Below are 17,358 nucleotides of genomic sequence, written 5' to 3' on the forward strand. Positions count from 1 at the left end.
AGTGTGTGAGGGAAGGAAAAGGGGTAACACTTCATTTGGATAGTCCCCTATAGAGGATCTATAGATACTCAAACTATCAACTGCAATGGAAGTGTACAAATAGACATAGAAACACTGATCACAGGGATCACCGTAAATTAGTTTGAAATAAAGGTGACATAGCACGTACAGGACAAACATATGTACAAACACACACACACACAGATGATCATTCCAACCCTCTAGGTGGAATATGACCTGAGAGGGGTGTAAACTAAATCGGCGTCAGAACGAAAGGATTTGTAATGATATCAAAACACCAGCGAAGCTGATCTTCGAGACAGTAGCTAAGTGTTTAGTGTTCCCTAGAATTATACATTTATCCCTTGGTTATAGAGGGACTACCCAGACTAGCTGGCATGACTGTAGGCAACGCCGTAGATGGAGCGTCTGCCTGTGATGTTAGCACTTGTTTAAGGACCCACCCACGCACACTTGCTGAAGGAGGGTGAATCATGACGCCCATCCACCTTGGCACAGTGATGGGTACTCCGTCAGTCTATTCTCCAGGATGCCAGTGTGGGCGGTTCCTGAATGGGCTTACCTTCCCTAACCTACAGCACTGCTTCATTGTTGACCTCCATATTCATTGGAATTAAGTCAAAATCAATCAATCAATGTAGTGACCAAGGACCAAGACTGAAGATGCCGGGTGGTGATTCTTTTTGTTGCCAAACCGATCCGAAATATCATGGCTGCTCACAATGACTAGCTTACCGTTTCTGTCTGTTTTAGAGAATCATTTTCCTGATGCTTCAGAGAGAGACAGGCTGGCACTAGACTCCATTCCACACATGGATCACAATCCCATTCAGCTGCTGCTCAGCCACATACTGAAGACCTAAATGTAAAGAATGTGGCCGATGGAAATTCAAGGCGTCCAGAGTGATGGTCGTCGAGGGGAAACTATGGAAAAGTAATACGGGTCATGAACTAAAGCGGTGGCTGGCTATCCAGCAGACGTAGTAAAAAAGAAATGACTGGGATGAAATTGAGAGGCTCATACAGCTGCCTGCATCCATTCACATGAGCAGTGAAATCAAATCTCAAGGCATCTGACAATGAAGAAGAGACGTGGAGTCTGAAAAAGGAATGGGAGAATGACAGGGTTCCGAGTCAGGAATGGGAAAATGTTAAAATCCAAAACGCAGTACTGCGAAACGAGTAATTATTGATTCTCTCCACTGTGCCATTTAATTTCCTCTGGATGGCCCTCTGCTCTGCTCCTCAGGCTCCAGCTGTACTGTACTGTATTATCTAGTACTGTACTGGTTAAAGCATTGGGCCAGTAACCGAAAGGTTGCTGCATCAAATCCCCAAGCTGACAAGGTCAAAATCTGAGCAAGGCAGTTAACCCACTGTTCCCCGGGAGCCGAAGACGTGGATGTTGATTAAGGCAGCCCCGCGCACCTCTCTGATTCAGAGGGGTTGGGTTAAATGCAGAAGACACATTTCAGTTGAAGGCATTCAGTTGTACAACTGACTAGGTATTCCCATTTTTGTAAACATGTTTTAACATTTTTCGTCATTTAGCAGACGCTCTTATCCAGAGCGACTTACAGTAGTGAATACATACATTTCATTAAAAAAAAATTGTACTGGCACCCCATGGGAAACAAACCCACAACCCTGGCGTTGCACACACCATGCTGGCATTGCAAACACCATGCTCTACCAACTGAGCCACAGGGAAGACCCTGCATTATCTAGTACTGTACTGTACTGGTTAGAGCATTGGGCCAGTAACCAAAAGGTTGCTGGATCGAATCCCCGAGCTGACAAGGTCAAAATCTGAGCAAGGCAGTTATCCCACTGTTCCCCGGGATTCCCCTTTCCCTACTGTATTATCTATTACTGTACTGTATTGTCTAGTACTGTACTGTATTGTCTAGTACTGTACTGTATTATCTAGTACTGTACTATATTATCTAGTACTGTATTATATTATCTAGTACTGTACTTTACTGTATTATATAGTACTGTACTGTACTGTATTATATAGTACTGTACTGTACTGTATTGTCCTCTGGGGGAGAACATGTGAGTGAGGAGGTAGAGGGAAGGGTTCCATGTGGTAAGGGACTAGCTCTAACTCACTGAGCGTATGGCTGCTTCATGGAAGGGCCTGGCTACAGGGGGCTTAGTAGTGTACACTCTCACTGTTTATGTACAAGTCAGAGACTAAAACGCGGTAGTAATTAACCACAAACTCCCTTCAGCTATGATCCATATGCTAATCCATCGCTGATCACTGTTTAAGATCTTAACCTGGAGATAATGTAACAGCAAACCAAGCCTTTATCATCTAGCCTAAGCAATTTGATAACTGGATCAACATGGTTTTCCACATAAACAAAACATAGACCTGTGGAGATATAGGATGTGGGTTGTTGGCTTCTCATGATTATCACCATGCAATAGTAGTTCCTTGGCAGAAGTATTTTCTGTCTATCTTTGAGATGGTTTATGATTGAAACATGCAACAGAGCTCTATAGTAAGCAACCTGTACGGTCAACCAAATGTCTTTGTAATTTCATAATCCAAGAAGCTGTAATACTAAGATCTACACCACCTCAGTCAATAACAGAAGAGTTCTTCTCTTGTTTTGACAATATGAGAGAGAGTCATGGCTGCTACCACAGACATGCACAAACACCATTATTTATACTGCACTTCTGAGGTTGAGAACGGCCCATTCTTTGCACAAGGCAAACAGCCAACAACAACTGTCATAACAGAACGGTCTGATGAAACCTCATTAAAACACTGCTTTAAGATATGAGAAAGACGAGTCCAACAAAACAGCAAAGCAGACAAGGTAATGTCAGCAGTGTAATGTACAGGTAATAGTTGCTCTGTGGACACAAAGTATGTAAGCAAGCATGTACTAACAACCATCTAAAGACATGTACATACGACATCAAAAGATATCTGTACTTCCGAGATTATTTCTCCTCAATTCTGCTCAAAAACTAGTGATGGGGAAATTCGATACAGTTACATATCGGTTTATTGTTTTTGACGATATATCGTACTATGTCGTTTTGACAATATGCCAATATTATTTTTGCACTAGTTGGCTGTACCTGCACCAAATCTCCAGTATTTTTCCTTCTTAGCTTGTTCTCCATCTTCTTTTTAAATAGGGAGCCCATTTGTTTTCAGCACTTTTATTTCCATGACTGATCAAAACTTTTCTCATGGCCCTCTCTCATCTCTATGCAGCAGACATACAGTATGGTGAGCAATATGTTTGGAACATCAAATCGCAATAAAATCCCAGTATCGAATCTCAATACATATAGAATCGTGAGAATCGCAATACATATTGCATCGGCACCTAAATATCGTGATAATAAGTATCGTGATAATATTGTATATTGAGTTCCCTGGCAATTCCTAGCCCTATCAAAACATTACAATCCAGTCTAAAGTGCTACAACTCCAAAAATCCCAAACTCACTAATCTCTCTTGAAAATGTTTTGCTGACTGTTCTGTAGGAGTCATATTCACTTAACTCATAAGCACATTACAGAAGGCTGAATGACAGCGAGGCAAAGCTCCCAGGCATAAATACCACAAGCCTTTAGTCCTTCTAACATCTTTTCTGCCCCTGCCACTCTCCTCTTCTCTCCCGTTCCCTCCTTCCCAGGCCACTTACCGGGCCGGGCTGCTCTCACAAACCAGAGTAGAAACCCCTCTCTGAGTCTAAGCACACACACCATCTTTCCCTCCTCCTGGCTCATGGAGAGGAGACTGGCTCTGTGAGGACAGGAATCCTGCTCTGGGACTGACTGGGACACTGCATGCCGTGCCTCTGCCTCACCTCAAACCTAAACCTGAACCAGTGTGCTGCTGCCTAACCCCTCAGTGGGAGCCAAGAAGAAACAGCATCCCGGGGGTGTGAAGAGGAGTGGAGGGAAAACAACCCCTCCCTCCCTCTCTCCTGTGTCATATTGACTGACTGACTGACATACCCCTACGTCCCTCCCACAGATCACAGCTAATGTGAAGGCTTTACTGTACTGCACCTCTGAGGTGAAAATAATGTACCAGTCTGGCTGTGGTCTCTTACCACACAGCCTAGTGTGACTGCTGCACTACTATTGGGACATTACACCTCAGTGTGAGATGGGCTGCATGTGCAGACAGGCAAGGGGCAGTGTGTGCCAAGCACGGGTCGATATTTCATTCACTGGCTGTAGGTTTCCACTTGGGAGAGACATGTGAGACATCTTTATGAGAAAATGAATAGGAATATGAATGCAATGTCATGTGATTTGTTGTAATGTCAAACTGCACTGTAGTCTACTTAATGTGCCGAAAAACAAAACGTCCTCCTCCTCTATCCAATGACCCTGTCATTGCAACACACACACACACACACACACACACACACACACACACACAGTCTTAAATGAGTCATCACCTCAGTACAATAACTTCCCAGAAAGGGGGATGATTACTTCATGAATATCAGTGGTCCAGGCTTTATCTTTTCAAAGGCTGCTGTAGTGAATGCTTCATTTCTGGGATGTGAATCAATATGATTAATCAACCACTGTACTGCTTCAGTCCTTTGATGGTGTAACAGGAAATAGAGAGATTAGAATAACAGCAGCAGCAGAAATAGTCCTTTGAGTCTCTCAGCAGGGACTGAAGGCCTTACACTATCAGGTAAAACTACTGCAGAAACACTGACTGTGAAATATTCAATCTCTGGAAAAGACACCGGTCTGATACGGCCAATAGAGGACATGATAGATTGGTTGATTGATAGATTGATCGATATTAACTTTATTGACATGGGGGCCACTTACGTCGATGGCGTCCCTCTCGAAGATGCGTAGCTGCAGGAAGAGTTCCAGTTTGATCTTCCTCTCCTGAAACAGGTCTTCCATCTGAGCCTGGGCCTCGTCCAGCTGCTGTAGGACACTCTGGATGTGGGCCATGGAGCTGTTGTGGGGAGTCTTGTTACTGGAGATAGCAGAGTCCCTGTGTGGAGGCCAGAGTCAGAGGTTAGATAGGTCAACACACACATTAAATACACTCCTTTCAACATCATGAATGACATGTAACATGGTAGGTGGTGGAACAGCTAGCAGAGTTGAATTATGTGTTAGACGGCATGCTCTTAGAAGCTTCAAATGCACCTCTGTTGCCAGTTAGTAGTGTGCAGTGCTGCTATCAATGTCTCTTAATGGGGACAATAATACTGTTCTACAATGCTGCACAGTTCTAAATAAACTACCTTTATTACTTGGTAAATTAGCTCAGATCTACAAAAGTAGAGGGGGTAGCATATTTCTATGGCGGGTAGGGGCTAGAAGGGATGGATTTAGGATGAGTGCTCTGTGAGCTACCTGAGCTGCTGGATGAGGTCCTCTCCCTCCTTGATGACGTTGACAGTGGCCTGCAGGGTGGTCTGTTGCTGCTGGCCGAAGCGTTTGATCAGGTCCTGCACCGCCTCCACAGACTCAGCATACACGTCGTCCAGCAGCTCCTTCTGCAGCTCCTCCAACCACGTCCACAGCTGCATGGGCACACAGTGACAGACAGCCCAGGCGGCCAACCAGAAATACAGTAAGAGGTCTGCCGGCCAATCACACGAGAGCAACTTGTTATGCTACAAACACACTAGAACGGTAAAGGAGATGACTGCTATCACACAGAGAGGCAGGTAAAGATGGACAAATGAAAAGCAGAGGAGAGAGGGAGAGAAAGAGGAGTGAAGGAGGGAGCTGCATTGAGTCATTGTGGCAGGATTAACTATCTGGTTATATTGGCATGGTGGCCCAAACCAAAGCACCCGCACCAGCATGTTGGACCCTCCCTGCCCAATCTACTACCCACCGCTTTTTTTTCAGTGCATCCCAAATGGCACCCTATTCCCTATATAGTGCACTACTTCTGACCAGCTCCCGTAGGGCCCTTTTCAAAATAAGTGTGCTATGTAGGGAATAGTATGCCATTTGAGACCAAAAATGTGTTTTGTTCCAGTTCATACAGCTCTATTTTTCCATAATAACACACAAGGACAGGCAAACACAACACAGGCTAAGAACAGAGGAGGAGAGTTGGAACAGGACCTAATCCACCTCTATACAACAGATGGGTATTATTACACCATATGGACGGATAAAAGAAATGATGAATTCATATGAATATCAGGTCACCACCAACCAGTGTGTGAGTCATGTACTGTAAAGATGATATCAATGTCAGCACACAGAGTAAAGTACAGCGCACTGGCACAGAACCTTTACAGAAAGGTTAATGCTGTTCATTTAATGCCTAAACGAATGACACTGATTGAAACAACACAGATTGCAAATTAACGTTCTCATAAAAACTTAATGTTGTTTTTAGAAGACTACAGTGAAGCACCACCTCTATAGGTAAACCTGCCACCTCCATCTCAGCCACAACATTGAACAATGGGAAGAAACACTCATTCCAAAGGTCTGCCTTCTTACAAGGGAAACCTTTCAAACACAACACACGTAATCTTCACCACAAATGAAGGCATGAAAATTACAGCTTTGAATAGAAGGCATTTCAGAAACAGAACAGCTTAAATTGTGGCAATAGCTCGAGGCTCTAGTCTAGTGGAAGAGAGTAGAGGGGGAGGAAGGCACTGTGTTTAGGCTGTTGGAAATGTGTGTTACGCTCAGGAAAAGATGCCTATATGTCAGTGTCAGAGTCACTTTGGGCAGCACATCCGCTGACACATCATTAAGTGATGATGCCCGAGAATACGGTGTTTGGAGGATATATCGGCACAGGTGTTGTTAGAGTGCCGGCAAACTGTGCCAATTTATCCTCCAAACACCGGCTTCGAGGGCATTATCACTTTTATATTACAGGTTACCAACATATACAAATAATGATTTACATATTTGAATTAAAATGTTATTTTGATGAATTTATTCATACTATTTCATCCTTCCACAAGATACCCAAATCCAGGGTTGCTACCCAAGCTGGCTGGTCGTTCGTTCTATTGGTTCGGTTGCCAGAGACGCAACCCACTCTTAAGGATCCGCCCCTTTTTTTCAATTTTCGCCTAAAATGACATACCCAAATCTAACTACCTGTAGCTCAGGCCCTGAAGCAAGGATATGCATTTTCTTGGTACCATTTGAAAGGAAACACTTTGAAGTCTGTGGAAATGTGAAAGGAATGTAGGAGAATATAACACAAAAAAACTGTTCTTTTGTATTTTTTTGGTAGCATCATCTTTGAAATGCAAGAGAAAGGCCATAGTGTATTATTCCAGCCCAGTTGCAATTTAGATTTTGGCCACTAGATGGCAGCAGTGCATGTGCAAAGTTTTACACTGATCCAATGAACCATTGCATTTCTGTTAAAGATTTTGTATCAAGACTGCCCGAATGTGCCTAATTTGTTTATTAACCTCTCTAGGGTAGGGGGCAGTATTTTCACGTCCGGATAAAAAAACGTACCCGATTTAAACTGGTTACTACTCTTTTCCAGAAACGAGAATATGCATATAATTGGTAGATTTGGATAGAAAACACTCTAAAGTTTATAAAACTGAATGGTGTCTGTGAGTATAACAGAACTCATATGGCAGGCCAAAACCTGAGAAGATTCCATACAGGAAGTGCCCTCTCTGACCATTTATTGTGCTTCTGTGGCATCTCTGTCGAAAATACAGCATCTCTGCTGTAACATGACAATTTCTAAGGCTCCCATAGGCTCTCTGAAGGCGCCAGAAAGTGGAATGAGATCTCTGCTGTCTCTGGGCTAGGTACAGGAGCGCTGTTTGTGAGTGGTCAGGCTGGTGGCTCAGAGATAGGAGATGCGCGGCCCCGAGAAGTGGCCATGTTTTTCTTTCAGCCTTTGAACGAAAACAACGTCGCCCGGTTGGAATATTATTGCTATTTTACGAGAAAAAATAGCATAAAAATTGATTTTAAACAGCGTTTGACATGCTTCTAAGTACGGTAATGGAATATTTTGAATTTTTTTGTCACGACATGCGTCCGCGCGTCACCCTTCGAATAGGGACCTGAACGCACGGACAAAACGGAGGATATTTGAACATAACTATGGATTATTTTGAACCAAAACAACATTTGTGGTTGAAGTAGAAGTCCTGGGAGTGCATTCTGACGAAGAACAGCAAAGGTAATCCAATTTTTCTACTAGTAATTCTGAGTTTACTGAGCCTCGATGTTGGCGAGTGTCTGTTTAGCTAGCCTTGATGGCCAAGCTATCTACTCAGAAAATTGCAAAATGTGCTTTTGCCGAAAAGCTATTTTAAAATCTGACACCGCGATTGCATAAAGGAGTTCTGTATCTATAATTCTTTAAATAATTGTTATGTATTTTGTAAACGTTTATCAAGAGTAATTTAGTAAATTCACTGGACGTTTTCGGTGTGTATGCTAGTTCTGAACGTCACATGCTAATGTAAAAAGCTGGTTTTTGATATAAATATGAACTTCATTGAACAAAACATGCATGTATTGTATAACATAATGTCCTAGGAGTGTCATCTGATGAAGATCATTAAAGATTAGTGCTGCATTTAGCTGTGTTTTGGGTATTTGTGATGCATGCTAGTTGCTTGAAAAATGGCTGTGTGATTATTTCTGGCTGGGTACTCTCCTAACATAATCTAATGTTTTGCTTTCGCTTTCGCTTACCCGAGAGAGGTTAATAACTTTTCATGTTCAAAATTCTGCACTCTCATCAAACAATAGCATGGTATTCTTTCACTGTAATAGCTACTGTAAATTGGACAGTGCAGTTAGATTAACAAGAATTTAAGCTTTCTGCCAATAGCAGATATGTCGATGTCCTGGGAAATGTTCTTGTTACTTATAACCTCATGCAAATCACATTAGCCTACATTAGGTCAACCGCCACGTGGACGGGACACCGATCCCAAAGAAGTTTTAAGTCTTTTTGTTCTGTATCCATGGACGCGACCCAGTCGTTTGTTCTAAACGTTCCATTGCCATACTGGCTGGCAACATTCTTATGCCTTGCTTGCTAGCTAGCCAATAACGGCTAACTTACAGTCACATCACACAGTGCAGCCAGAATAACAACAAAGTAGCTGCATTTGCATTTGTTTAAGCTATTTCCTAGTGACATTTATTTGGACACATCCATAACAATGAGCTAATGAGTGTGGTGTCGGAGTGTGGTGTCAGGAAAATAACCTCACACTCAATGTCAACAAAACAAAGGAGATGATCGTTTTATTCAGGAAACAGCAGAGGGAGCACCCCCCTATCCACATCGACTGGACAGTAGTGGAGAAGGTGGAAAGGTTTAAGTAACTCGGCGTACACATCACAGACAAACTGAAATGGTCCACCCACACAGACAGTGTGGTGAAGAAGGCACAACAGCTCCTCTTCAACGTCAGGAGGCTGAAGAAATGTGGCTTGTCACCCAAAACACTCACAAACTTTTACAGATGCACAATCGAGAGTATCCTGTCGGGCTGTATCACCGCCTGGTACGGCAACTGCTCCGCCCACAACAGTAAGGCTCTCCAGAGGGTAGTGAGGTCTGCACAACACATCACTGGGAGCAAACTACCTGCCCTCCAGGACACCTACACCACCCGATGTCACAGAAGGCCAAAAAGATCATCAAGGACAACGACCACCCGAGCCACTGCCAGTTCACCCCACTATCATCCAGAAGGCGAGGTCAGTACAGGTGCATCAAAGCTGGAACCGAGAGGCTGAAAAACAGCTTCTATTTCAAGGCCATCATACTGTTAAACAGCCATCACTAACATTGAGTGGCTGCTGCCAACATACTGACTCAAATCTCTAGCCACTTTACTAATTAAAAATTGGATGTAATAAATATATCACTAGTCACTTTAAACAATTACACTTTATATAATGTTTACATACCCTACATCACTCGTCTCATATGTATATACTGTACTCTATACCATCTACTGCATCTTGCCTATGCCGCACAGCCATCGCTCATCCATATATTTATATGTACATATTCTTATTCATTCCATTACACTTGTGTATGTATATAAGGTAGTTGTTGTGAAATTGTTAGATTACTTGTTAGATATTACTGCACAGTCGGAACTAGAAGCACAAGCATTTTGCTACACTCACATTAACATCTGCTAACCATGAGTATGTGACCAATACAATTTGATTTGATTTGATTTGGTGTGTGATTTCACCTAGCATAGAAGGTGTGCTCTCTCGTCAGGACACTGTTGTTCAGAGGAGCTAGCCTACAACACAGCTAACACAATCCCTTCAAACTGAAGCTGGAAAGACTGCAAAGTTGCTGCACTTCATTTCGTTTGACCTGTTTTCTATTGATATTTCTTTGTATATGTCCATACAATTTATGCCGATTCATGATTTCGACTGTCTGAAAAAAGTTGCCTGTCTGTCTCATCCCAACACTCGACTCCCGACACCTTCATTACTATGTGACAGTAGGAGATCGAATTTCAAAATGTAAACAATGTTGCAAATGTCGGAGAGACATACAACAAGATTTATACAAATCTCCTCTGTTGAAAACTAAATGTTAGTATAAAAGAAATGTGAGATAATGTCTAGATGCTTTTTATAGTGGAGATCAATTTAATAAATTGCCTGGCTGGGCTGATGAGACAGTGGATTGCGCAGTCAGATGGAACAGAGTAATTAGGCATTTTATCGTAATAGATTTAGCCGGTGGTCTTATGGAAAAGACACTGGCTGGAATGCGGTTTTAACCAATCAGCATTCAGGATTAGACCCACCCGTTGTATAAATACAATATAATGCACGGAGTTCAAGCTCACACCTCGCCACAGCCCATTCTACTCTTCAGTGTGTGGGCGGTGTGTTGTGTGTCAGTACTGATGTAATAAATTCTTCATGCCACTAAACTCCTGTACCTCTTACTACCCTGGCTGGCTGTCATCTCTTTCACAACATTAACTGGGCTGTGGCGAGGGGGGAGGTTGAACTCCTTTAAAGGTTGAACTTAAACTTTCCTCAGGGTGAACAGGGGAGAACCCTCACACAGCCCTACCATGAGAACATCTACACCAGATGTCATTACCACCTCCAGAGGGGTATCAATATTACAACAGCTAGCTGGCAGGTCTCAATACACACAACTTTCTTTAATAGTTAAAAGGGTTTAAAGTCATTTCACACTCAGATTCGTGCAATTTAGTAGACTCTGAGCCATAGCCCTGACTAGAGACATACTATAGATCGAATACAACAATAACTTTCATTAGTACAGTTTTTTCAACAAGTACAGATCTACTGTATAAGCCTATAAGGGGACCCAGGCTCGTACCTCTTTGACGTGAGTATGGAAGGCCACAGACATGTCCAGGAGGACCTTACGTTGCTCCACGCGACGTACAAAGTCCTGGATGCGGTCCTCTAGCTGGTGGGCTGCCTGGTAAATCTCCTCTGGATCACATTCTCCTGTCTGGGCCAGCTGCTCTGCTGCCTCCAGCAGCTTGTCAGCGTTAGTATAGGTGTTCTGGACAGGGGGACATTAGAAGAGACATTATGTGGACTGCCACATTACAGGTAATTATAAACTCAGCAAAAAAGAAACGTCCCTTTTTCAGGACCCTGTCTTTCAAAGATAATTCGTAAAAATCCAAATACCTTCACAGATAGATCTTCATTGTAAAGGGTTTAAACACTGTTTCCCATGCATAAACAATTAATGAACATGCACCTGTGGAGCGGTTGTTAACCTGTTGGGTCTAGGGGGCAGCATTTGCACGTCTGGATAAAAAAAATGTACCCGATTTAATCTGGTTACTAATCCTACCCAGTAACTAGAATATGCATATACTTATTATATATGGATAGAAAACACTCTAAAGTTTCCAAAACTGTTTGAATGGTGTCTGTGAGTATAACAGAACTCATTTGGCAGGCAAAACCCTGAGACATTTTCTGACAGGAAGTGGATACCTGATGTGTTGTATTGACTTTAAAGCTATCCCATTGAAAGACACAGGGGTTTAGGAATATTTTGGCACTTCCTATTGCTTCCACTAGATGTCACCAGCCTTTACAAAGTGTTTTGAGTCTTCTGGAGGGAGATCTGACCGAACAAGAGCCATGGAACGGTGATGTCCCATTAGACACCTGGCGCGCTACTTCATGTTGGGTACCCTCGTTCCAATACGTTATAAAAGGCTATGCATTCGTCCACCTTGAATATTATTCATGTTCTGGTTAAAAAAGGCCCTAATGATTTATGCTATACAACGTTTGACATGTTTGAACGAACGGAAATATATTTTTTCCCCTCGTTCATGACGAGAAGTCCGGCTGGCTTACATCATGTGCTAACGAGACGGAGATTTTTGGACATAAATGATGAGCTTTTTTGAACAAAACTACATTCGTTATGGACCTGTGATACCTGGAAGTGACATCTGATGAAGAGAATCAAAGGTAATGGATTATTTACATAGTATTTTCGATTTTAGATCTCCCCAACATGACGTCTAGTCTGTATCGCAACGCGTATTTTTCTGGGCACAGTGCTCAGATTATTGCAAAGTGTGATTTCCCAGTAAGGTTATTTTTAAATCTGGCAAGTTGATTGCGTTCAAAAGATGTAAATCTATAATTCTTTAAATGACAATATAATATTTTAACAATGTTTTCTAATTTTAATTATTTAATTTCTGACGCTGACTTGACTGCCGGTTATTGGAGGGAAACGATTTCCTCAACATCAATGCCATAGTAAAACGCTGTTTTTGTATATAAATATGAACTTGATAGAACTAAAAATGCATGCATTGTCTAACATAATGTCCTAGGAGTGTCATCTGATGGAGATTGTAAAAGGTTAGTGTATCATTTTAGCTGGTTTTATGGTTTTGGTGACCCTGTCTTTGACTTGACAAAACATTACACACAACTCTTGTAAATGTACTGTCCTAACATACTCTAAATTTATGCTTTCGCCGTAAAACCTTTTTGAAATCGTAAAACGTGGTTAGATTAAGGAGATGTTTATCTTTCAAATGGTGTAACATAGTTGTATTTTTGAAAAATTTGAATTTTGACATTTATTTGGATTCAAATTTGCCGCTCTTGAAATGCACCTGCTGTTGATGGAGTGCACCACAGGTGGCACGCTAGCGTCCCACCTAGCCCCAAGAGGTTAAGACACTAACAACTTACAGACGGTAGGCAATTAAGGTCACAGTTATGAAAACCTAGGACAGTTAAGAAGCCTTTCTACTGACTCTGAAAAACACTAAAAGAAAGATGCCCAGGGTCCCTGCTCATCTGCGTGAACATGCCTTAGGCATGCAGCAAGGAGGCATGAGGACTGCAGATGTGGCCAGGGCAATAAATTGCAATGTCCGTACTGTGAGACGCCTAAGACAGTGCTACAGGGAGACAGGACGGACAGCTGATCGGCCTCGCAGTGGCAGACCACGTGTAACAACACTTGCACAGGATCGGTATGTCCAAACATCACACCTGCGGGACAGGTACAGGATGGCAACAACAACTGCTCGAGTTACACCAGGAACGTACAATCCCTCCATCAGTGCTCAGACTGTCCGCAATAGGCTGAGAGAGGCTGGACTGAAGGCTTGTAGGCCTGTTGTAAGGCAGGTCCTCACCAGACATCACCGGCAACAACGTCGCCTATGGGCACAAACCCACCGTCGCTGGACCAGGCAGGACTGGCAAAAAGTGCTCTTCGCTGATGAGTTGCGGTTTTGTCTCAACCGGGGGTGATGGTCAGATTCGCGTTTATCGTCGAAAGAATGAGTGTTACACCGAGGCCTGTACTCTGGAGCGGGATCGATTTGGAGGTGGAGGGTCCGTCATGGTCTGCGGCGGTGTGTCACAGCATCATCGGACTGAGCTTGTTGTCATTGCAGGCAATCTCAATGCTGTGCGTTAACAGGGAAGACATCCTCCTCCCTCATGTGGTACCCTTCCTGCAGGCTCATCCTGACATGACCCTCCAGCATGACAATGCCACCAGCCATACTGCTTGTTCTGTGCGTGATTTCCTGCAAGACAGGAATCTCAGTGTTCTGCCATGGCCAGCGAAGAGCCAGGATCTCAATCCCATTGAGCACGTCTGGGACCTGTTTGATCGGAGGGTGAGGGCTAGGGCCATTCCCCACCAGAAATGTCCGGGAACTTGCAGGTGTCTTGGTGGAAGAGTGGGGTAACATCTCACTGCAAGAACTGGCAAATCTGGTGCAGTCCACGAGGAGGAGATGCACTGCAGTACTTAATGCAGCTGGTGGCCACACCAGATAGTGACTGTTACTTGTGATTTTGACCCCCCCTTTGTTCAGGGACACATTATTCCATTTCTGTTAGTCACATGTCTGTGGAACTTGTTCAGGTTATGTCTCGGTTATTGAATCTTGTTATGTTCACAGAAATATTTACACATGTTAAGTTTGCTGAAAATAAACGCAGTTGACAGTGAGAGGACGTTTCTTTTTTTGGTGAGTTAATGAACATATGGCTAATAATATATAAAGGAATAAGTTCACAAACTATAATACTATTTTTCTGTGTGTGTGTGTCCCAGCTTACTTGGGCCACCTCCTCAAAGTCCTCATGTCTCTTCTGCAGGGCCCGAGCTCTGTGTAGGGACTTCCCCACTCCTGTATGCTTACTGAGGAAGGCTTCACCATGGTTCTCTATCCAGTCCAGCACCTGCACACACACACACACACACACACACACACACACACACACACACACACACACACACACACACACACACACACACACACACACACACACACACACACACACACACACACACACACACACACACACACACGGGCAAGAGAGTGAGAGACTGAAATACCCCCGGTACAGAGAGGGTTTGCCAGAGCCCTGTCTAATAAAGGCTGTTATTAGGACACTAGAGTGATATAGCACATGCTCGATCACAACATCTGTGTACAGTGATAGGCCTTAGAATAGTCGCTACTTGGAATCAGATATGTTGAGCGTTTGATTGAGCCTGCCTGGCTACAATGGAACCAATTAAATAGGCTAGTCCCAAAATTGCACACCCAGCACTGCATGCAGGCTCAATTAAATGCTTGAAGCATTTGCAAGAAAACAGATACTATTTGAACCCAGGTGTGGTGACTACTACCCTATGAACAGGGATGTTATTGGTATGTATGTGCTGATCTGATGTGCTGCGCCACAAGGGGGAGCTTTGGGACTTTTAGCTTGACAAACTGTGTCTGGGACAGCTCTATAGATGGCCCTGTTCTGTCCAAGGCTACTGCCATAACATAATGCCTTCCCAGTTCAGACCCACCCTCTACCCTCTGCTCTGCATCACTGTGCCAAGTCTGGGCCTGCGTCTCAAATGGCCCCCTATTCCTAGTCCATAAGGTTTTGGTCAAAAGTAGTGCACTATATAGGGAATAGGGTGTCATTTGGGACACAGCCTGGTACTTTTAATAAGGAAACATGGATGAAGAAATCCATAATCCACTACAGACCAACGTGTCAGCCTTTCTATGGACTGTGATAATATATCTCAGTTAATAACGGCCTTATTATTTATTGAACAGATGGGTCGCCAGCTGCCTCATCTCACTATTATTGCTGAATAGAAGAATAAACAGGATTTTGATTGTGGTTTTTCAAGGTCTCTCCTCTTAGAGCGCATCATTCTATGGGACATATGGAACACGCAACACATTATGTGGCAGTAAATTGGATTACCATGGCAACTAGTACATATCAGGAGAGAGAGAGAAACAGAGAGAGAGATACAGAGAATAGCGAGCATGTCCACAGGGCACAGAGAAGTAGAAACCAGCTCAGTCCTAATCACAAGGGTCTGTCAGCCCCTCACACAGATATGTTTTCACTCAGAAACCCCCAGGAGCCACTGAAAACACTTTGAAGAAAGTGGAGATGGATAAATGTACCCCGCAAAATTACAACACAGTTCTCTTTAGTTTTGAACATGCATGAAAATCAGGTTTTATATGAATAAAACACTACAATAAGTATAGTGGTCTCTGACAATGATGGTAAGGTGTCTGTGTATTATGCATTCTGTATGTTCGTTTGTGTGTGAGGTGTGTGTGTGGTGTATGTGTTGTGTGTGTGTGTGTGTGGTGTATGTGTTGTTGTGTGTGTGTGGTGTATGTGTTGTTGTGTGTGTGTGGTGTATGTGTTGTGTGTGTGTGTGTGTGTGTATGTGTTGTTGTGTGTGTGTGTGTGTGTGTGTGTGTGTGTGTTTGTGTGTGTGTGTGTGTGTGTGGTGTATGTGTTGTTGTTGTGTGTGTGTGTGTGTGGTGTATGTGTTGTTGTGTGTGTGTGTGTGTGGTGTATGTGTTGTTGTGTGTGTGTGTGTGTGGTGTATGTGTTGTTGTGTGTGTGTGTGTGTGGTGTATGTGTTGTTGTGTGTGTGGTGTATGTGTTGTTGTGTGTGTGTGGTGTATGTGTTGTTGTGTGTGTGTGTGTGTGGTGTATGTGTTGTTGTGTGTGTGTGTGTGTGGTGTATGTGTTGTTGTGTGTGTGTGTGTGTGGTGTATGTGTTGTTGTGTGTGTGTGTGTGTGGTGTATGTGTTGTTGTGTGTGTGTGTGTGTGGTGTATGTGTTGTTGTGTGTGTGTGTGTGTGTGTGGTGTATGTGTTGTTGTGTGTGTGTGTGTGTGTGGTGTATGTGTGTGTGTGTGTGGTGTATGTGTTGTTGTGTGTGTGTGTGTGTGGTGTATGTGTTGTTGTGTGTGTGTGTGTGTGGTGTATGTGTTGTTGTGTGTGTGTGTGTCTGTGTGTGTGTGTGTGTGTGTGTAAGGTGTGAGTGTGTATGTGTTGTTGTGTGTGTGTGTGTGTGTGTGAGGTGTATGTGTTGTTGTGTGTGTGTGTGTGGTGTATGTGTTGTTGTGTGTGTGTGTGTGTGCCTGCGTCTTCCTCAGCGTGTGTACCTGCTGGACGTCCTGTTGGAAGACACAGAGCTGCAGGCGCTGGTGCAGCCGGACCTTGCGGTGTTGCCAGATGTTTTCCAGTTGTCTCTGGTGGTGTAGCACCTCGTGGATGATGTCCAGTACGTGGTGCACCGCCTTGGAGTAGTTGGCCGAGGCCGTCAGCGAATCAGCACTGCCCGGGGTCAGGGGCCGCTGCAGCTTGTCCAATAGGGACTTCCCGTCTTGGCTCACCTGGAGAGGAAAGGAGAAGATAGGAGAGATCCCAGGTGAGGTGGGGAAAAGGTTGACAATGAACTTTGAAAACACAACTGAATTGGAATTATGCAGGATTTCTTTAGTGCATGTTGCAGAT

General features: G+C 43.5%; 1 protein-coding gene across 6 annotated transcripts in view; it reads right to left on the reverse strand.

Moving 5' to 3' along the window:
- The window catches only part of LOC106605411 (triple functional domain protein), a 134,886-nt gene that overhangs the window by 48,008 nt on the left and 69,520 nt on the right, over nucleotides 1–17,358 (reverse strand). For all 6 annotated transcript variants that reach the window (XM_014201021.2, XM_014201019.2, XM_014201020.2 and 3 more), the window contains 5 exons: nucleotides 17,007–17,237; nucleotides 14,633–14,755; nucleotides 11,373–11,564; nucleotides 5,405–5,574; nucleotides 4,862–5,036 (listed from right to left, as the gene is read on the reverse strand). In XM_014201021.2, the coding sequence (XP_014056496.1) occupies nucleotides 4,862–5,036; nucleotides 5,405–5,574; nucleotides 11,373–11,564; nucleotides 14,633–14,755; nucleotides 17,007–17,237 (891 nt within the window). The remainder of the gene's footprint in view (nucleotides 1–4,861; nucleotides 5,037–5,404; nucleotides 5,575–11,372; nucleotides 11,565–14,632; nucleotides 14,756–17,006; nucleotides 17,238–17,358) is intronic.

This window comes from Salmo salar, chromosome ssa05 (assembly GCF_905237065.1).
Source record: "Salmo salar chromosome ssa05, Ssal_v3.1, whole genome shotgun sequence".
Lineage (NCBI taxonomy): Eukaryota > Metazoa > Chordata > Actinopteri > Salmoniformes > Salmonidae > Salmo > Salmo salar.